The sequence below is a fragment of the Saccopteryx bilineata genome, chromosome 1 (assembly GCF_036850765.1).
Source record: "Saccopteryx bilineata isolate mSacBil1 chromosome 1, mSacBil1_pri_phased_curated, whole genome shotgun sequence".
In the NCBI taxonomy this organism is placed as follows: Eukaryota; Metazoa; Chordata; class Mammalia; order Chiroptera; family Emballonuridae; genus Saccopteryx; species Saccopteryx bilineata.
In genome coordinates, this window is record NC_089490.1 from 62,540,540 (window position 1) to 62,562,998 (window position 22,459).

The following is a 22,459-nucleotide window of genomic DNA, read 5'->3' on the forward strand; positions in this document are numbered from 1 at the left end:
CCGCTCTGGGTTTCCATAGAGAAGGGAACATTCTGCACCTGTATCCACCAAGGCCAACACCTGTTGTACGTTGGAAGGGGACCAGTGGATAGCCAGTTCCACATGTGGCCTCCGGTCCCCGCCCATCCCTGTTAGACGGGTCCCTTGGCCTTTTTCCTATTCAAACTGGTACAATGGGTCTTGGGAGTTCCCCTCTCCCTCGGCTGTCTCTATCATATAATCTTGTAATTGAGCTGTGCGCGCACCAAAAGTTTTATTGGTAGCTGCTGGGGCCTTTCGTCTCAGTGGCTGGAACTTCTGTTCTGGTTTAAGCTGCCGCCAAAGCTCCAAAAGAATTTTATTAGACTGGCCATCCAATTTCCCCTTATCTGCTCCAGCCGCAATCAAGTCTACCCACATCTGCGTTCGGGTAACCTTTACAGGTCCGTTTCCCTTGTTAGTTGGGGGGGGAAACATAGGCAGCAGCCCTCACTGCTTTATGATCCCGAGCAGCCTCCAGCTCTCCCAAATCTGCTACCATTTGTGTAACTGCATTGATGGGCTGCCCCACATAGGGGCCCAAGATAGCCACAAGTGACCCAAAAAGGGCTGACGGGGCGCTAGCAAGGACAAATTCCCTCATTTTGGCCGTAAACACTTCTTCGTCTGGCCCACGAGACCCAGGATTGAAAACAGCATTCTTCATACCTAGTTCTCGAAGGACCTTTACTAACTCACTGTAGCACTGCCACCGACTCATTGCCCCCGGCAGTTCTCCAGCATTCTGCCAGACCAAACGAATGGCAGCCATCACCCATTCTAATAGGGTATGGTTTCCTGGGTTGCCATGGCAGTTCTGAAGACGCTGCCTCAAGGAAGAGTGTGTGGTAATGGCGGCCAATTTCTCCATCTCTGTTCCGGAGAGCATGATGCCATCCACCCCTATATCCCATAATCGTAGTAACCAGGCTACCAGGGATTCAGTAGGTTTCTGCCTAAATTGTGCCCCTGTTGGGCAGATAAAATGTATTATGCTCACTTTGTTAAAGAGGCCGTTGCCCAGGTGATATTAATGTGTGTTAAGAATTGTTGTAGCCTGAGGCTTGGTTTTGGGATTAAGCCTGTCCCACCCTTTTTGATGTAGGGCGGTACAATCCAATCATGCCTCAGAGAAGTGACTTTGTATTAGAGACTTCCCTGTTTTGTATATTGGATTAAGAGTTTGGATTGCTACACTATAAAATGGGGACGAAGTGGGAGCTTGGGCTCTTGGTTCCTGAGATTAGAAGAGAGAGCAGAGGAGAGCAGAGAAAGGCCACGTGGAGGAGGCCAGGAGAAGCAGCCAAGATGGCGGAGTGCTGAGTGAGATGCCAGTTTGTGTAGAGTTTGTATCTGGGATAAGGAAAGGAGATGGGGAACAGAGGTGAATAAATCTGGTGAGCTAGATACCTTTGATTCTAGGAAACTCGGATAAGTCAGTAGCTTTGTGAGCACTGAATGTGACTGGGTTTTGGAGCCCAGTGTGTATTTTTACTTGCCCGCCGGGTGCAAAGCTAGAATTAAAGACTATGGTCCACCAGTTTTTGGCTCCGCTGTTTCTTTACCGACTGTCCGAATCCAATGCGAACCTGCATGGGCTGGGCTCCTCTGATAGTGGCCCTGGCCTTGGCTCCTGGCTTTACAGCCCCCAACTCCATCAGCTCTGCCTGGGTATAGGGCCGGACCACAGAGTGTTCCATTACCTGGGCAGGAGGCTGTGGCTGCCCCTGAGGGACTCTTTGTTGCTGGGTTTTTACGTTCTTGGCGACAACTGGTCGGGCTCTCAGTGTGCATATGGCAGCTTCAGCCTGAGCCTTCTCATCCTCAGAAGAGGAGTCGCAAGTGCCTGCTCCCACTGACTCAAAGCCAATCCACCGGCACGGATGCTGCTGCTCCTTTGGTGACCGTTTAGGCTCCTGTGGCTGCTGGCTTTTGGCCAGAAGCTGAGACTCGAGCTCTTGAATCTGCAGTTGTTTCTCCAACAACTGTCGGTGAAGACGTTCAGCTTCCAAGGTAAACTGCAACTCTCGAACCCGTAATTCCTTCTCCAGTGCTCGCTCCAGTTCCAGCCTTTTCTGCCGTTCTGTTTGTAATTCATGCTGAAGCTTTTGACCTCGGGCAGTTTCCTCTTGAGTAAAAAACATGTAGCCCATGGCCCCTAAAAGGACAGCCATGGGGAGCCAGAGCAGCAACCAGTACTCTATCCCACCCATCAAGGGTGGTGGCTCCATACCAATCTCTGAATCCTGCCGGAAACTACGCCAGTTGTAAGGCCGGGAGCCGTCATCGTGACCATTCACATGCAGGTTCCCATTGGATTCGGGCAGACGATAAAGAAATGGCGGAGTCAGAGGATGGGGGGCCATCCTATTTATTGGTGTCTGTTGGTCAAATAAGTTTGTAAACATGATATATACGTTTGCTCGCTTGTGACTTATAATGGGTGTGGGGGACAGGCTATAAGCAGGCCAGGTTGTTGTAGCCTGAGGTTTGGTTTTGGGACTAAGCTTTTCCCCACACCCTTGACTGATTGTATGATCTGGGTGGTGCACTCTCATGAGAAATCCAATTATGCCTTGGATAAGTGACTTTGTATCGGAGACTTCCTTGTTTGTATATTGGATTAAGGGATTTTGGTTTTCTACACTATAAAGTGGGACAGACCAGGAGCTCAGACACACAGTTCCTGCTATCACAATTGCAGGGGCTCCCCTGATCCCTTGCCCTTCATGGGAAGAGCTGGTTTTCTGCTTTTCCCTTGTCTTTTGTGGTTTGCCTGTCTTGGTGAGACACCAATAAATAGGATGGCCCCCCATCCTCTGACTCCGCCATTTCTTTATCGCCTGCCCGAATCCAATGGGAACCTGCATGTGAATGGTCACGATGGCGGCTCCTAGCCTTACAGTGTCTCACCAAGACAGGCAAACCACAAAAGAAGACAAGGGAAAAGCAGAAAACCAGCTCTTCCCATGAAGGGCAAGGGATCAGGGGAGCCCCTGCAATTGTGATAGCAGGAACTGTGTGTCTGAGCTCCTGGTCTGTCCCACTTTATAGTGTAGAAAACCAAAATCCCTTAATCCAATATACAAACAAGGAAGTCTCCGATACAAAGTCACTTATCCAAGGCATAATTGGATTTCTCATGAGAGTGCACCACCCAGATCATACAATCAGTCAAGGGTGTGGGGAAAAGCTTAGTCCCAAAACCAAACCTCAGGCTACAACAACCTGGCCTGCTTATAGCCTGTCCCCCACACCCATTATAAGTCACAAGCGAGCAAACATATATATCATGTTTACAAACTTATTTGACCAACAGTGTAGAAATCCAAACCCTTAATCCAATATACAAAATAGGGAAGTCTCTAATACAAAGTCACTTCTCTGAGGCATGATTGGATTGTACCGCCCCACATCAAAAAGGGTGGGAAAGGCTTAATCCCAAAACCAAGCCCCAGGCTACAGAGATTCTGCCTGCCCACAGAGACACACATTAATATCACCTGGGCAACGGCCTCCACGTGGGCAGCACCATTTTTAACAAAGTGAGCATAATACATTTTATCTGCCCAACAACCTCTGTTTCCCATTTCCTTCTCTGTACAAACTACACAAACTGGCTTCTCCTTCAGCACTCCACCATCTTGGCTACTTCTCTCCTCCACGTGGCCTTTCTCTGCTCTTCTTTCTCTACTTTCTCCTCTAATGCTAATCTCAGGAACCGAGAGAGAGCAAGCTCCCGGTCTGCCCCACTTTATAGTATAGAAATCAAAACCTTTAATTTAGTATACAAAGTCTCTGACACAAAGTCACTTATCTGAGGCATAATGGAATTTCTCATGAGAGTGCACCACCCACATAATGCAATCAGTCAAGGGTGTGGGGAAAAGCTTAGTCTTAAAACTAAGCCTTAGGCTATAACGACCCTGCCTGTCCCCACACCCAATGCAAACTATAAGCGAGCAAACATATATCATATTTAAAAACTTATTTTACCAACAGTAATCCAGTTTGGTTGTGGGAGGTGGCAGTCTGTGCATCTGCCTACTCTGCTGCCATCTTGGAATCTTTTTCCATATTGCTTCTTGATTGGCGTCCTCACTTTCTACTGAAGTAACAAACACAAGGGGATTAAAATGTAGTATTTGATCAAAGGTATAATGAGTTTTAAGAGATGAAGAATTAAATATCACAAGCATAGTTTCATCACATTTTTTTCATCTATGGACAGCATGAACATTACTACAGGTGCTTAGAATATGCTATTGCGCAGATGAATGTTAAAAAAGAGTAAGGAATTTAAAGTTGTGATGTCCACATTGGGCAGCTGCCCAGGCACCCACCTTAGAGAGAACCCTGATTACAAGTGCCATTTTAACAACCGGTTCACCAAACTCAACAAAAAATTTGGCCCTGGCCGGTTGGCTCAGCGGTAGAGCGTCGACCTGGCGTGCGGGGGACTCGGGTTCGATTCCCGGCCAGGGCACATAGGAGAAGCGCCCATTTGCTTCTCCACCCCTCCCCCTCTCCTTCCTCTCTGTCTCTCTCTTCCCCTCCCGCAGCCAAGGCTCCATTGGAGCAAAGATGGCCCGGGCGCTGGGGATGGCTCCTTGGCCTCTGCCCCAGGCGCTAGAGTGGCTCTGGTCACAGCAGAGCGACGCCCCAGAGGGGCAGAGCATCGCCCCCTGGTGGGCAGAGCGTTGCCCCTGGTGGGCGTGCCGGGTGGATCCCGGTCGGGCGCATGCGGGAGTCTGTCCGACTGTCTATCTCCATTTCCAGCTTCAGAAAAATACAAAAAAAAAAAAAAAATTAAGTATCAGTTCTGCTAAACCAATGCTAACCAGCTGAATCCCACCACTGCCATAGGGTCATGTTTATGATCTCATGCTCAAGCTGGCGACCCTGTGCCCAAGCTGACGAGCCCATGCTCAAGCTGGCAATCTTGGGGTTTCAAACCTGGATCCACAGTGTCACAGGTTGATGCTCTATCCCAGTGGTTGGCAAACTGCAGCTCTTTGGCCAGTTTAGGAGTACCCTAATTAAGTTATTAACAATGTACCTATCTATGTAGTTTAAGTTTAAGAAATTTGGCTCTCAAAAGAAATTTCAATCGTTGTAATGTTGATATTTGGCTCTGCTGACAAATGAGTTTGCCGACCACTGCTCTACCCACTGCACCACCTTCTGGTCAGGCAATTTTATTCTAATTAAAAGAATATAAACCATATGAGTCTGTTGTCTTGCCAAAAGGACTTCAGAATCTGAAGTCTAAAATAATATGCAGTATCATTTTATAAATTTGGCTAGTGTTTCAGTCATAATGTTGCTTTTCCAGAGTAAAGAAAAACTTTGATTTACTCTTCCCACCAAAGCACTCATTTGTCCTTAATTTCCTGTTCTGAAAGCTATTGAATTGGTTGTGATGGCAGCTGATTATTTGAGCAGCAAAAGAAGAGGTATCTTTATACTTTAAAACCAGTTCCTCCAGCCTCAGTAGGTGGTGGTGCAGTGGATAGAGTATTAGACTGGGACACAGATGACCCAGGTTCATAATCCTGAGGTCACAGGCTTGAACCGCGGGCTCATCAGCTTAAGCGCGGTGTTGCTGGCTTGAGCGTGGGATCATAGACATGACCCCATGGTCACTGGCTTGAGACCAAAGGTCGCTAGCTTGAGTAAGGGGTCACTTGCTCTGCTGTAGCCCCCCCACCCCATCAAGGCACATATGAGAAAGCAATCAATGAACAACTAAGGAGACTAAGGATCCGCAATGAAGAATTGATGCTTCTCATCTCTCTTCCTTCCTGTCTGTCAGTTCCTATCTGTCCCTTTCTCTGTCTCTGTCACAAACAAACAAAAGTCATTCTATGAGAACTATCCCTATTCCCCCACACACACATCCTTTCTGAAACAAATTTAAAATTAACATCTTAATACTGAATTCTAGTTAGTGATTTTTTTTTCAGATTATAGCAGCAGCTGAAGGAAGGGAGGTACTCTAATATTTTTTTGTTTCTAGTAAAAAAACATAATACATAACATTGACATACACTGTGTCTGTAGGTAGTTAGCATAGTTGAGTGGTTAATTGTTACTATTATTCAAATATTTATTAACAAAAAGGGAGGATTGTAACACCACCATACCATTTAGGTGCTGAGAAAAGTAGTGGGAGTAGAGCTCATTAAGTGAAACTTCTATACGGGGTAGTCTTGGGTGGCTTCAAGACAAAATGGATTCCCATCCCACCAGGCATGTATGTGCCAGAGAATTACATAGAACCAGATGGGACAGTCACAGATACTAGCATGTGAATGATACCAAGTATGGAGATTTATGCACTTGACCAGGTCAGGGCAACTGTCTGCTCAAGGAACCGCCACTTAGCCAAGGCAGGGGAAGGGGTTCTGATAAGTCAGAGTGAACATGGATTACATCAGATAGTCTCTAAGGGGAGTTTATAGTAAGAAATCTCCTTTCGGGCCCAGGGCCTGCTCATGGGTCAGAGTGCAGTAATGTCCTGGAACAGTTCCTCCTCTACAATGTGGAACACCTTAGAATATACATTTCTGCAGTGCTATTAATCTATTAATAGGTATGGCTTCAAGGACAGTTTTTCAGACTCTGTGCTTCACTCTGGCCAAAAAGAAGAGTATGGCATCTTCAATTTCTTCACTGGGTAACTTAGAACCCAGCCATGTGAACACCAGCCACACATATCGTGTTACTTGAGTTCAGCATCAAAGTTATAAAGGAAACTAGCCATATGTTCTTTCAAAGCTATTGCTAGTCAAAACAAACAGCCAAATCAACATAATGTGAATAATTATGACCATAAATCTTTTCATTAACTCTGATTTGGGACTTTAAAATACTTATTTTAAAATTCTTAGTTCTATTCTACTCAAATAGACTATACTTTCTAGTACATATGTGCTTTCTATATTCCAGATGCTATACTAGACACTTGCTATGCCAGTAAGTTTTGATTCTAATGAGAAAACTATAGTTCACAGTGTAGTTACAGCTTTAAATAATACAGCAACCTCAAGGATAAGAAAGTGGTAGCAGTAGCAAAAACTTAAGTACACAGCGTCTACAAACCAGTGTTCTTTGTATAGTTTTATGAGCTAAAAACTTGTATATTTTTAAATTACTGTTCTAGAAAGGCGAATGGTGTTTTTCAAGGGACTATATTCCACATGGTCTCTTACGCCTATTAATCAATAAATCCGTTCTCATTCTGTCGCTGCGGGAAATAAGCAACAACAGAAAATAATAACTTAATAGCTTAATTCAGTTATCAGGACAGCTTAAGAGAAAGGAGAAGGGAGATGAGTCCCTGAACCCCTTGTTCTTCCCAGCGCTGCCCGCCCCGCCCCGCCCCGCGGCGGAGCACCTGCGGCTGCAGAAGGGGCGGGCCCGTTCCCCGCGAGGCGCTGGAGGCGGGGTCTCGGGGATGGAAGACTGGTGTCCGGCGGGACGTGGAGCCGGCCTTCGCGCGCCGCACAGTTCTCGCAGACTCTGGGAGCGTGCGCAGGCGCGGGGTGCGCTAGGAGGGAGTCGTCCGGGTGGCCCTCGAGCGGAGTGCTGACCTGTTATCTGCTCTCGGTACGATGAGACCTGGAGAGGAACGGCCTGTGGAGGGGGGCGCCTGCGGCGGCGCCCCCGAGTTGGAGCTGCTGAAGCTGCGCGCCGCGGAGCACATCGACGGAGCGGCCGAGCGCCTGGGGGCCCTAAGCCGCGCGATCTGGAGCGAGCCCGAGCTGGCCTACGAGGAGCACCGTGCTCACGGGGTGCTGACCAGCTTCTTCCAGGGCGAGCCACCGGCCGCCTCGTGGACCGTGCAGCCGCACTACCATCTGGCCACGGCCTTCCGCGCCGAGTGGGAGCCGCCGGGGGTCCGGTCGGCGACGAGCCCGCTGCATCTGGGCTTTCTCTGCGAGTATGACGCCCTGCCCGGCATCGGGCACGCGTGCGGCCACAACCTAATCGCCGAGGTCGGGGCAGCGGCGGCACTGGGGGTGAAGGGGGCTCTGGAGGGCCTCCCCGGGCCTCCTCCTCCGGTGAAGGTGAGGGGGGGCGCGGGCACGGGACGCCCATCACCTGTCCCGGCCGGGACCGACTGGGGACTGGCAGGACCCGGAGCATTCCGTGCGCACCTGTGTCCTCCTGCCCTGGGGCAGGTGTGAGGGACCGCACTGGACGTCTAAGTCTCGACTCTGCTGGAAGGCAGAATCCCTGGATAAAAAAACTTCATGAGTTGCCGACCTAGCGACACGGCAGAATTTTGGGCTTGTTTTCTCCAGATAGTTGTAAAGAATTGAGTGATTTCTCCTTTAGGAAATAACTTAAAGCCTGGTTTTCGTACGGCTTATTTTTGGTAACAGAGGCCACCGCAATCTGCTGACGCGGTTGTGCGGTCTCTGGAGGAAGTGGTTATTGTAGGGAAACTAGAGCCCTCTTCTTTAGTCTCCCTCAAAATCTTTTCTGTGTGGCAGTCACAGGAGCTGTTGTGATTCGAATCATTGGTTTTTGGTTGGGTTAGTATCAGTCGTTAGAACTAACAAACCTCTAGAAGTATACAAAAAAAAAAAAAATGGGGAAGCGAATAAACATTTACTGCATAGATGAGTTGATCTTTGAGTCAATGTATTTTTCGTGATTTTAATAAGTATCTCAGTTCTTTTTTTTTTTTTTTTTTTTTTTTTTTCTTTTTTGCATTTTTCTGAAGCTGGAAACAGGGAGAGACAGTCAGACAGACTCCCGCATGCGCCCGACCGGGATCCACCCGGCACGCCCACCAGGGGGCGACGCTCTGCCCACCAGGGGGCGATGCTCTGCCCATCCTGGGCGTCGCCATGTTGCGACCCTCCTGGGTGTCGCCATGTTGCGACCAGAGCCACTCTAGCGCCTGGGGCAGAGGCCACAGAGCCATCCCCAGCGCCCGGGCCATCTTTGCTCCAATGGAGCCTTGGCTGCGGGAGGGGAAGAGAGAGACAGAGAGGAAGGCGCGGCGGAGGGGTGGAGAAGCAAATGGGCGCTTCTCCTATGTGCCCTGGCCGGGAATCGAACCCGGGTCCTCCGCACGCTAGGCCAGTATCTCAGTTCTTTAAAGGGGGAAATGTCGTTTATGTTTGCCATAAGACAAATTTAATCTTGTGTTACTGTGTTTTTCCAGATGGTATATTTTTCATTTTGTGAGCTAAGACGCAGTCATCCCTATTCACGTTAAAGGAAAGACTAATTGTATTTTATTCTTTAGCCCATTCTTCCCAGTGTCAGTAACCTTTCACTTTTATCCTAACATTTCTCTTTTGTGACTTTTTCTGTTTAGCTGCCTTCTCCTTTTCTGTCTCTGCACTTGTTTTTGTTTCTGGTTAGGTTTTTGTTTTGTTTTGTTTTGGGTGGGACATCCTTTGCCATTGCATGGAACTCTGGAAAGATTTAGCTGTTAACTGGGTTTATGAGAAGTTCAGAGAAGTTGGCAAGATGTAACTTGAGAAGTCATCAAATTTAACTAGTCAAGGATTAAGAGTTTAAAGCAGCTTAATTTAAGAGTCGGGGTGCTTTATAACTTCTAAAGAAAGCTATACTTTGGGAAATGTATACATTTCTGATTTTGAATGGTAATGCTGAGGTTTTTTTTAGCAAGGTTATCTGTCCTACCTGAAAATGAAATTGATGTGATTCCTTTGGCAATCCAAGGCTGTTTCCAGCTATTTTTATTGTGTTCTTTTACATGATCTTGAAAGTATATTAGTTATTTATAGATACTTTTTCTTTGCTTTAAAAATTGTTTGAAGAAGTTAAACTTAAATATAAAGTAAAATGTTTATTCTGCAAAGTTCTCTTTTGTTTAATTAGGTGTTTGGTGCCCAGTAAATCTGCCTGGTTGAACTGGTGGAATCGAATTAGTAAGTTTGTGTAATAGATGGACATTTCTAACCATGGTCTTAAGATTTATTTCATGCGCTTCATAAAGGGTTAACAAATTAAGATCTTTTAATGAGGCAGCTCAGTAAGGAACAGGCCTGCACATCTAATCCCAGCTCTCCCTAAAGATTTGCTCTGTGACCTGGGGCAAGACACTTCACCCTACGCCTCAAAACTACCCTCCCTAAAATAATACAGGTCGCTCACCTGCTTCACAGGATTGTTGTGAGGAGAACTAATAAGTAACTGGAAAGTTATTTATGAATAAAGTGCTTATGAATAATTATGTATTTATACTAAAAGACTTAGTCAAGAAGATGCTTTAAGAATTGAGTCTTAAAGAATTTTGAGCCTGACCTGTGGTGGTGCAGTGGATAAAGCGTCAACTTGGAACACTGAGGTCGCCAGTTCAAAACCCTGTGCTTGCCGGGTCAAGGCACATATGGGAGTTGATGCTTCCTGCTCCTCCCCCTTCTCTTTCTCTCTCTCCCCCCCTCTCTAAAAATGAATAAAGTCTTCAAAAAATCAAAATGATCTCTTAAAAATTTTTTTTTGAGGAACTTAGTATATAGTATTTATCTTTTTTCATGTTTGCCACTAGTTCTATAAAGTTGATTGTAAAATTAGGAAAAGTTTCCTCTAGTAGCTTTAGTACATACTTTACACCATATTGGTATCATAGTGGAAATTAAAACTATTACTTTAGCACTATAGATTTATGCCCACTGCATTGTCAGAGAACAAAACATCTCTTCATATTTTAAGTACTTTAATGTAGATAATGAATACATATGCAAGATAACTTGTTTGATATTTTCCCACTAGGATTTTTTTGTTATTTTGTTCTGACACAGGTATTTCCTTCTAGGTAATTGTCCTGGGAACTCCTGCAGAAGAAGATGGTGGTGGGAAAATTGATTTAATTGAAGCAGGGGCTTTTAAAAATCTTGATGTTGTTTTTATGGCCCATCCATCCCAAGAGAATGCTGCTTATCTACCTGATGTGGCTGAACATGAGTAAGTAATCATGTTGAAATGAACTTAGTGGAAAACAGACTATTAGAATTTTTATTAGAAGAACAGAAATTTATTGTCTTACAGTTCTAGAGACATAAATTCTGAAATCAGGTGACAGGGCCAAGGTCCCTTTGAAACCTGTAGGGAAGGATCCTTACTGCCTCTTGTAGCCCCAGGCATTTCTTGGCTTATGGCAACATAAGTCTAATATCTGCCTTTATCCTCACATGGTCTTCTCTCTGTCTCTTCACATTGGCTTTTCTCTGTCTCTAGAACACTGTGTGTGTGTGTGTGTGTGTGAGAGAGAGAGAGAGACAGAGACAGAGACAGAGAGACAGAGAGAGAAAGAGGCAGGAAGGGGGAGAGATGAGAAGCATCAATATTTCATTGCAGCACCTTAGTTGTTCATTGATTGCTTTTTCATATGTGCCTAGATGGGAAGGAGCTCCAGCCGAGCGAGTGACCCCTTGCTCAAGCCAGCGACCTTGAGCTTCAAGCCAGCAACCCCGCACTAAAACAGGTGAGCTCGCCCTCAGGCTGGATGAGCCCACACTCAAACTGGCCTCTTTGGGGTGTTGAACCTGGGTCCTCAGCGTCCTGTTCAGGCATACTTTTCTGTCTTAACTGGACTCCATATGTATACATTTAAAAAGTAAATTGAACCTGAATAGAGCCTGACCAGGCAGTGGTGCAGTGGATAGAGCATTGGACTGGGATGCTGACGACCCAGGTTCGACACCCCAACGTAGCCGGTTTGTACGTGGGCTCATCAGGCCTGAGCGTGGGCTCATCAGGCCTAAGCGTGGGCTCACCCATTTTATCGCGGGGTCGCTGGCTTGAGTGTGGGATCATAGACATGTCTCCATGGTCGCTGGCTTGAAGCCAAAGGTCGCTGGCTTGAGCAAGGGGTCACTCGCTCAGCTGGAGTACCCCCCACCATCAAGGCACATATGAGAAAGCAATCAATGAACTACTAAGATGCCGCAATGAAGAATTGATGCTTCTCATCTCTCTCCCTTCCTGCCTGTTTGTCCCTAACTGTCCCTCTCTCTGTCGCGCTCTCGCTAAAAAAAAAAAAAAGGAAATGTAAACTGAAAGATAATGATGCGCTGACTTCTTGATTTCCATTGAATCATATTTGGTAAGCCCCTTCTAATTGATATTTAATATAAATCATATTTGGACCATTAAAATAGTGCCTAAAAAGTATAAGAATAGCAAACAGAATATGTTGATACTTATGCCCTATTTTGAGCTGTCTGAGAGTTAATATGGTTTCTGGAAGATACCTAGCCTTTGATATGAAGTTGGCTTTGCAACTTGCTAGATTTGCAAGAGACAGCTTTATTAGACTCAGGAAGAAAACATACCGGTTTACTTACTTTAATTTGAGTTCTTTGCAAAGAGGATAAATTCCTGAGCGAGGATACAGAAACTGTACTGTAGCTATGGATTTGAGTGGAATTTTACAGTATGTGCTCTTCTGATGTGTCTGGTGCTGAATTCTTTTATTTATCTCTGTGTTGAAGAACTCGCTTTTCTTTTAAATATCTAGGAGCATGCATTATTGAGGTGGTTTGAATTTTGTGCACTAGAAATTTCAACCACGAGACTTTGTTTTCAGAAGGCAACTACTATAACTATTGTGGTATCTTTGTTTCTATCACTGGGAATTGGTGCTATGAGGGTAGGAAGAATCTTTGAACTTTGGTTTCAAGGGTGGGTACACTCGTACACCTCTGGTAACCTTAGCAATTAGAAATCTGCCAGTGCCTCTGGCCAGAAGGGGCCTCTGTTGTGGTCAGGCTTTGCAGTCTATTAGTTTCCAGGACTCAGAGCTAGAGTTCTTGGCCTTGATTTTGAAAGTTGGCCTCAGGACTTTTCTTAGTGTCCGGCTTCTTAGATATTTTTCATTGGCCATCTTTTCAGATGGAAACGAGAACATGAACAAAAATTAAAATTTCAAAAATTACTGCCCTGGCCAGATATCCCAGTCAGGGCACATACAGGAATAGATCTGTGTTCTTGTCTCTTTCTCTCCTTTCCTCTCTAGTTAAAATAAATCAATAAAAAAATTTTTAATATTAAAAAGTTACTAATCTGTTCATCCTAAAAATCTCTAACAATAAATAATATAAAGCACTATGCCCCTACTGACCACCTTTCCCACATCTGGTCCTTTCTCTAAAGGTATGTATGTATCCTTCCAGAACTTTTAAATATATTTATAGACATAAGTAGGTACATGTATAAATTAACTTTTAAAGGAAAACTTCCACCCTGAAATATTCTGCTAAATAGGTTTTTGGTCTGGTTATTGCTTTTTTAAATTACAAACTGTGTATTGAAAATCATTTTTGAACAAATGAATCATTTTGTTCATAAAAGCCCAAAATACTAATGCTGATAGAAAACAATCATTAACATTTATTCTCATGTAGTTTATTGTGCTTTAATTGTACATAGATCTGAACCATAGAAGAAGTGGTGCTAGAGTCGTTTTCATAAAGGACATTCTTTTCCGTGCTATAAATTATCACAGTGTTGTTAAAATTCAAGTTTCAGGGTGATGGTGATAAGATGTAATTTGAGGAAACAGCAGGTATTGTAAAATCTGAAAAATCTATTTGGTTGGTATTACTTGTTTTTGTTTTACTAACAGAATGTTTGGTATCAGTCAGGAAATACCATGAGCTTTCTAAGGACTCCTGAAACTAGCCCATTAAAAAATAGAGTCTAGAGTGACTTTTTTTATCATTTAAATGTGGGTACTATTAATCAGTTGGGCTTTAAAATATTTTATAAGCAACTCATCTTTATAACTAACTAGCATGCAATTCATTTTCTAAACCTTTTTATTTCTTAATTTATTGATTGATTTTAGAGACAGGAAGGGAGAGAGAGCGAGACAGAAACATCTCTGTTCCCACATGTGTCCGAACTGGGGATTCAACCTGCAACCTCCTTTGCATATCATCAGGACGATGCTCAACTGAACTACCCAAACCGGGCTGCTATTATTATTATTATTATTATTATTATTATTATTGTTATTTATTGTATCTGAGTAGTTAGACTGGTATGCAAACTCTATGAAGTGGAAAAACAATTTATAAAATTCTAAGGTATCAGCGATACAGGTATTTTGGAACATTAGTAAAATATTGGTCAGGAACAACTGACTTAATACTAGAGTATCTTATCATGTGAGTAAAATCTGATTTTTAGAGATTGTCCAACCCATTTCAAATGTCTCCTTTCTCTTTCCTTGACCTTCCCCCACCCTGAAGATAGCATTATATGAGTCTTTGCAGACTTTTGGTATAGAGCTGTCACGATAAAGTGCAGAAAGAGATAGGAGTCATCTTTTTTATAATTCTAGCACCTAATACAGTATTGCATAGTTGTTTGAATTGAATTGTATACAAATTTAATTTGTATAGGAGGTCAGTTGATCAGTTTCTCTTTTTCTTTCGCTGGTTTTTTTTTTTTTTTTGGAATGCCTTCTTTGTGTCAGTCTCTGTGTTGTGTAATAATAAACTACAACTAAGTTACATAAATTGATGTTATTGCTGCAAATGATTTGCAATTAAAGATTCTAGCGGTGTAAATTATTTTGAATACTAGTTAGATAATTCTAACTACTTGCATTTTCTTACTTTAGAAATATTTTAAAAAGCAATCCTAAATGCTGTTTTATTTTCTAGTGTGACTGTGAAGTACTATGGAAAAGCATCTCATGCTGCTGCTTATCCCTGGGAGGGAGTGAATGCATTGGACGCTGCTGTTCTTGCCTACAACAACCTGTCTGTGTTAAGACAGCAAATGAAACCAGCCTGGAGAGTTCATGGTATGAATGTCAGATATTTTGCGTGATAAATGATGATTACTATATTTCAATGCAAATAATTAATAGTTGATTTTTTTAAAATTAGAAACATCTTATGTACTTAATATGAATATTCCAATATATGCTGTTAATCCTCAATAGCATCTTTTAAAATTATGTGTATCACCTTAATATAGAGACACTAATAAGTACTATCTTGAAAGTACAAATTTATTTTTTAGTTTACTTCCTTATGATTTGGGAAAGTATACTATAATACCTATTTTTTACCTGATTTTTGTGATAGGGTTAAATTAGTTTGTAATTACACTTTTATTAATCTCCTACCTTAGTTTCTTTAAAAGGAATACACATCAGTAGGTAAAAAAGTATATAGTAAAGCAGGTCGTATAAAATTAGATGTTGCATATGTACTTTAGTTATGACTTTGAATGGATAAATCTTCCTTCTTTGTGTAGTTTCAAATAAATGCATTTGTTTTAACAATTAATAGTATTTAGTGATCTTTGATCTACATTGGTTTCTTCTTGTTATGAAAATTATTTCCTAGAGTCAAATGCCTTTTAAAATTCTGATGGGATTTTTGAGGCACAAGGGAAATTATAAAACTTCACACCATCAGGATTTTTTCTCTTCTTATGTCACAAGCTTATAAAAATGTACAGCTGTAATGAAACCTACTGAAATAAAAGTATTTTCCAGAAGGCTTAATATAGTTATAAAATTTCTATCTATTTTTTGTAGTCAGGAATCATAATTTCTTATAAATTCCTTAGCATAAAGTACATGTATACAATATGGACTTTATGCTATTATTTCTTCTTATTAATATTATTTCTTTTCCTGTTGGCTAGAAGTATCACCCTAGGTATAGAAACTTTTGTAGTACAACAAAATCTTTAGTTGGTATATCTGCAAAGCAAATAAGTTTAAATTATTTTTCTTTATGTACGTATTGGCTGGAAAACTTTATGGGTATATTTAAGCTGAAAGAAATGGTCTTCAAGCTCAATTTCAGTAATTTGGTTCTTTTTATAGGTATAATAAAAAATGGTGGTGTAAAACCCAATATCATTCCCTCTTACTCTGAATTAATCTATTACTTCCGTGCACCCTCAATGAAAGAACTTCAGGTTTTGACCAAAAAGGCAGAAGATGGCTTCAGAGCTGCGGCTTTGGCTACGGGGTGTACAGTAAGAACTTTTAAGAGTTAATTTAAATTGTAATCAGACGTATATATGTGGGCTGGGGTTGTTTCCATTAAATTAGATTAGAACCTTCTTTTTCATTTGGTGTTGTCTTGAATATGTAAAATCTGTTGACTGAGTAGTTGATGTGAAAGTCGTCACTTATTTTACTCAGTGTCTGTACAAGGAAGACTAGAGTCACCTTGTTACACAGTAATTACCATAACTGATAGTGCTGAGCTAGAATTCCTGCCTTTTTACAAGTTATAGCCTTCCTTATTGGTAGTTATGCTTTTAGAATTGCTCTATGTAGTTTGTATAGTTTCTATAAAGGAAACTATGGCAAAATCAGCAAAAGCTATTTTTGGCAAAGTTCTAGATATGTGTAGTAGGGATATAAATACTTATGCTTGCTGGAATGAAAGTTAAAATAGACACAGAAGTTAGTCAAGAGGTTTGTTCATTTGCTCCATGAAGTCAGTAACATTTATGTACCAATAATGTAGGGCATGCAGTGGCATGGGAAAGTTACACAATGATATACAGTTTGCCCTGCTGCGAGCCAGTCGTCTAGTTGGAGAGACAAAATCTGGATCTCAGCCTCTCAGCCTCATTGATTCTGTAACTTTTGGAAACATTATTTAATGTCTTTTGGCCTCCATTTTCTCTTGAAAAATGGTGATTCTATAATTTATATTAGGGTTCATGTGAGAATTAAATGAGGTAATGTTTATAAAGAGTTAGGGTTTAACCCTCCTATATAATACCTTATTTTTTGTCTGCCCTCACGAGACTGGAGATGTATGATTTATTCAGATAGTAGTTGTGTCTCAGACAGTAACAGTGATTCTCAAATAGGATATGTTAAGTGTCCAAAGAGTAAAACATTAAGCATTTATCCCTTGTTTATTTATAATTATAAATGTTTTAAATATTTATTTATAAAATAAATACATGAACTATTATCATTAGCTAGTATCTCAAGTATAATATTCCCTTAGGAGAAAGTTCATTGTTATTAGATTTAAATCTATATTTTAAGTAGTCTTTTAGTAACTTTTTATATTTTGGCTGACTTGTAATATCTGATTAGGTTATCATTGTTTCTCACTTAGATGTTGCTAAGAATAAATGTCATCTCTGCCATTTTATAATTGGCTTTTATTAATGTTCTAGGTGTTATCTTTAGTTTGAGGGAGTATTGCCCATTTTGATCTGATCAAAACTAGATCTCTGAGTTGTGAGTCTTTTACTCTCAGGGTACCTTCATACCTTTCAGACCAGGCAATGGTGTAAGTATCAGTTTGTAAATTGAATATTAGTAAAGCTCAATTTCTTAATTGTAGAGGCTACATTCCAGAGCAGTGTTTCTCAGAGTGTGGTTTTTGGACCACCTGCATCAGAATTACTTGGGGAGGCTGGTTAAAGTAATGAGTCCTGACTCCCTCCCATACCCTACTTAGGTGACTGAAGTTAAGACTCACTGGCTATTAGAGCTAGGTAACATTATGTGTTTTGGTGCATTCATAACAAAGGAGAGAGAGTCCTAGAAACTCTGGTTATAGAAGATACATTATTTCTGTAAGGTAAGAGATTTGAGAGAGTTTATATCCAGAAGGGAACATGCTTCCTCTTAACCTCTCTTTAAAAACCATTGCTGGTTTTTAATTTAGGTAGTGAATTTGAGATTTTTATTTCAACAAAATTTTTTTCTTTTTTTATTAAGTGAGAGGCGGGGAGGCAGAGAGACAGACTCCTGCATGCACCCCAACCAGGATCCACCTGGCAAGCCCTCTGCTGGGGCATTGCTCCGCCCTCTACTGGGGCTGCTGCTCCATTGCTTGGCAACCAAGCTATTTTAGTGCCTGAAGCATGGCCATAGAGTGGCCATCCTCAGCACACAGGACCAACTTTGCTTGAACTATTTGAGCCATGGCTATGGGAGGGAGGGTGGGGGGAAGGGGTGGAGAAGGTGATTGCTTTTCCTGTGTGACCTGACCGGGAATCAAATCTGGGACTTCCATACACCCAGCCAATGCTCTACCCAAAATTTGTTTTTTGATATTTTATTAGGTAGAAATTAAAGGTGGAGCACATGATTATTACAATGTCCTTCCCAATAAGAGCCTGAGGAAAGCTTATATTGAAAATGGAGAAAAGTTGGGAATAGAGTTCATTTCAGAAGATGATGCAGTTTTGAACGGCTCTTCAGGTAATTAAGTTCTTTTTTATATTACTCTATTTGAGGAAGGGAAATACCATCTTGACTAAATGGGTTTTTTTAATGTATTTATATTGATTTTAGTGAGAGCAGAAGGGAGAGATAGATAAGAGAGAGGAATATCAATCTGTTGTTATATTTGTCCCGATTGGGAATTGAACTAGCAACCTGTGCACTTAGGGATGATGCTCTAACCAGCTGAGCTGTCGGGCCAGGGCTTGATTAAGTGGTTTTGTTTAATAGCTTGAAGGTAGAGAGGTATTGATGATGTTTTAAATGATATTTTTCACAAATTTTTAAAGAATTTTTACTATTTATTTATTTATTTATTTTATTGAGTGAGAGGCAGGGAGGCATGTGCCTTGACAGGGATCCACCCGGCAAGCCCCCTGCGAGCAATACTCTGCCCATTTGTGGCTGTTGCTCTGTTGCTTAGCAACTAAGCTACTTGAGTGCCTGAGGTGAAGCCATGGAGCCATCCTCAGTGCCCGGGTCAACTTGCTTGAACCCATTCAAGCCATGGCTGGAAGAGGAAGACAGAGAGAGAAAGAGAGAGAGAGAAGGAGAGAGAGAGAAGGAGGAGAACGGATGAAGAAGCAGATGGTCACTTCTCCTGTGTGCCCTGACTGGAATCAAACCCAGGATACCCACACTGCGGGCCCAGACTCTACCTCTGAGCCAACCAACCAGGGCTGTTTTTCACAAACTTAATGGGGAAGGAAACTAATGAATTCTTCAGTGAATGTAGAGTGTCAAATGAGCAGATTTGTCTTTAGAAATAGCCAACATACTTTTTGCTTTATAGTCTAAATATTTCTGGTGTTTAAATATGCTTTGTTCTCATTTTTTAAAATAACTTTTTATTTTTCAGTTATACTTGACATACAATATTATATTAGTTTCAAGTGTATACCCTACTGATTAGACATTATATTACTTACTAAGTGATTACTCCATTACAAAAAATAGTTTTAGGCCCCGGCCAGTTGGCTCAGTGGTAGAGCATCGGCCCAGCATGTGGATGTCCCAGGTTCAATTCCCAGTCAGGGCACACAGGAAAAGCACCCATCTGCTTTTCCACCCCTCGCCCTCTTCTCTCTCTCTCTCTCTCTCTCTCTCTCTCTCTCTCTCTCTTCCCTTCCTGCAGCTATGGCTCGATTGGAGCAAGTTGACCCCTCAGTTGGCACTGAGGATGGCTCCATGGTCTCCACCTCAGGTGCTACAAAAGACTCAGTTGCTGAATGACAGAGCAACACCCCAGATGGGCAGAGCATCGCTCCTGGTGGGCTTTCCATATGGATCCTGGTTGGGATGCGTGCATGAGTCTGTCTCTGCTTCCCCTCCTCTCACTGAATTAAAACAAAGCATTTATATAAGCTGAAAGAGGAAATAGAATTTTAATTCTCTTAGTCATTAATGTTTAGGCTCCTAAGTACTTCATTATGTAAGGTCATTTTTGGTTTTTGAGAAATAGAAAACAACTATTAAAATGTAAATAATCATAAGTGTATTGGAGGTTATTTTAGATTTTTTCCTTTTAAAAACATTATTACTAAAAAAAACCTGATTACTAATATATTTGTATCATAGATATGTATCTCCTAAAATATAATAACAGATGTTGATGAAATAGACTTGGAAAGACTTGGTGATAAAAATGGGATGCCACTGTCATTCATTAAGATATGGAGTTCAAGACAATGAGCAGGTTGGGGTTGGGGGTGTTGGTATAAATGATTAGTATGTTAAATTTGAGGTGCTTCTAAGGGGAGCTGTCCAGTAGCCTGTTGAATCAGGAATTCCCAAAAGATGTCTAGGTTGGGGATTTAGGCATCATCAATATCTGAAAGGAAACTAAAACAGTTGCTGAGGCTGCCCATATAACCCTAGGGATCACTAGCACTTAGGGGACCAGCAAAGGAAGCAATCTAAAAGAAGAGATAGAGCGATCGGAGAAAGCCAGATAATCAGTAGAGAGTAGAGTCATGGAAATCAAAGGAGTGGATAATTTCTAGAAGGAAAGAAACAGTAAATCCTGACAGGTGCTAAAGAGATTGAATAAGGTATGTATGAGCTAGTATCTGTTGGATTAGCAATTAGAAATTCATGAATTGTCTTACTTTTCCAAGGATCTACTGACTTTGGAAATGTTAGTTTTGTGGTTCCTGGGATTCATCCATATTTTTACATTGGATCTAATGCCTTGAATCATACAGAACAATATACTGAAGCTGCAGGTAAGTGTTTTGAGAGGTGAATGTTTTGGCATGTGCTCTCTTTTTATAGTAGTAGCTGCCTTTCTGATTAACTGATTATTATTACATTACCTAACGTCATCTCAGAAAGCACTCTATTGTGGGGGGCAGTGGAGAGGTGATTTAGATTTAGATATTGAGAGTTAACCTGGAAACTAATACATTTATAATAAATATAGAAGTATTTTAATTTATTTTCTTTATCTTTTAGGATCACAAGAAGCTCAGTTCTACACTTTGCGTGTAGCCAAAGCTCTGGCAATGACTGCGTTGGATGTTATTTTTAAACCAGAGTTGCTGGAAAGAATCAGAGAGGACTTTAAATTGAAACTTCAAGAAGAAGAGTTTGTAAATAGAGTAGAATAAAAGGAAGACTTAGGAGCCATGTATGGATCATTAAGAAGAAGTGATGATTTTTTTCCTGCCATCTTTTTTGATGAAGGAGGAGGGCATGCTTGTTTGTTAATCTTAAAGGAGTCAGATTTCTTTTACGTGAAAAGTAAAGACATGGTGTGGAAAAATACATTAACTTATAGCTAAAATTAAAATTTTCACAAGAGAGAGAGGGACAGATAGAGACAGACAAAAAGGGAGAGAGATGAGAAGCATCAATTCTTCATTGCAGCTCCTTAGTTGTTCATTAATTGCTTTCTCATATGTGCCTTGACTGGGGGGCTACAGCAGAGTGATTGACCCCTTGCTCAAGCCAGTGACCTTGGGCTCAAGCTAGCGATTTTTGAGCTCAAACCAGTGACCATGGGGTCATGTCTATAATTCCATGCTCAAGCCGGCATCCCCACACTCAAACTGGTAAGCCCTCACTCAAGCCTGTTGTTTAAGCCACACAGTCTATGGTAGTTTGCTGTGGCAGCTAGAGCAGACCAACATTGCATCCTGTATGCTGGTTCAGATAGTGGAGTGTCCCAATCAAGGTAGATGGAAGTTTGGGTGGTGGATCATGGAAACCTGCTAGATGAGTCAGAGTGGCCCTGATCATGAGGAAGAAGCTTCTGGCAAAGATGTCTCTAAAGATCAAAATTTTTTCAAACAATAAGCATAAAAAAGTAATGTTTTAAAAATAATTTTAATATTAAAAGTTAACATTTCTTCTATATTCCTTTAAGTTTATTTACTTGAGTGTCATAAATGTCTTTCTTTTGATGAGCTATCATTGGAAAAAAATGGGAAATTGCCTTATAACTAAGATTTGTGCAAATATGTCTTTTTTCAAATGGGAATAAAGTATATAGCCCTCCCTGCATATGAAAAAATACCACATTATTTAGTATAAATTAGTCAAATTAATTTGGAATGAAAATGACTTTTATTTATAACATTCACTTTACTAAAGTGAGTTTCAAACAAATGCTGTTTGGGTAAGTTCAGTAGGGTTGATCCTATGGATATATAGTATAAATATTTGTTTAAAATGATGCATCAAATTAGAACCCTTTCCTTTATCCCATGCCCTGACATCTGTGGCCATTGTTTTATGGTTCATAGAAAATGCAAGTATTTATTGAGTATAATTGCAGATGTCCAGTGATGTGTTTCCATTTATTTGGCATTTTGGTATTCTTTCTCTTCAGAAACCATGTGAGTATTTTTCATCCTAGTAAGTTACAGGTAATTTCAAAGTATGCATTTTCTTGAAATATTTACACAGAAAAGAAATCGGTCTGTTCCCAAGTTCCTCAGTAAAGATATCTCATTATTGAGGAAGGATTTCACTTTGAACAAGGACATGCTCCAAGGTGGAGACATATGAAGCAGTAATTATAAAACAATGAACACTAAACTCAAATTTTCTAGGCTAGTTATTTATGACAAACCTGACAAAATGCTTGCTATACCTTATCTTCCAAGGGTCCCTACTGAGGAAATTCCTACCAAAATCAGACCCAAGTGCCCCAATCTAAAGAGCTTTTCTTGTGAAGAGGTGAAATGTCATGAACCACAAGATACAAATCCAGAT

General features: G+C 41.4%; 1 protein-coding gene across 1 annotated transcript; it reads left to right on the top strand.

The window, feature by feature from the left end:
- Window positions 1-7,503: 7,503 nt before the first annotated feature.
- On the top strand, window positions 7,504-22,352 carry PM20D2 (peptidase M20 domain containing 2). The gene is made up of 7 exons (XM_066254255.1): window positions 7,504-8,090; window positions 10,823-10,971; window positions 14,679-14,821; window positions 15,860-16,014; window positions 18,082-18,220; window positions 20,359-20,466; window positions 20,696-22,352. The coding sequence occupies exons 1-7, from the start codon at window positions 7,635-7,637 to the stop codon at window positions 20,848-20,850; spliced, it is 1,305 nt and encodes a 434-aa protein (XP_066110352.1). The 5' UTR covers window positions 7,504-7,634; the 3' UTR covers window positions 20,851-22,352.
- The last annotated feature ends 107 nt before the right edge of the window (window positions 22,353-22,459 follow it).

Excerpts from the sequence above, each read along its gene's own strand:
- PM20D2 (XM_066254255.1), top strand. The coding sequence starts at position 7,635 with ATGAGACCTGGAGAGGAACGGCCTGTGGAGGGGGGCGCCTGCGGCGGC. Across the intron at positions 8,091-10,822 it reads GGCCTCCTCCTCCGGTGAAG|GTAATTGTCCTGGGAACTCC; the intron begins GTGAGGGGGGGC and ends ATTTCCTTCTAG. Across the intron at positions 16,015-18,081 it reads CTTTGGCTACGGGGTGTACA|GTAGAAATTAAAGGTGGAGC; the intron begins GTAAGAACTTTT and ends ATATTTTATTAG.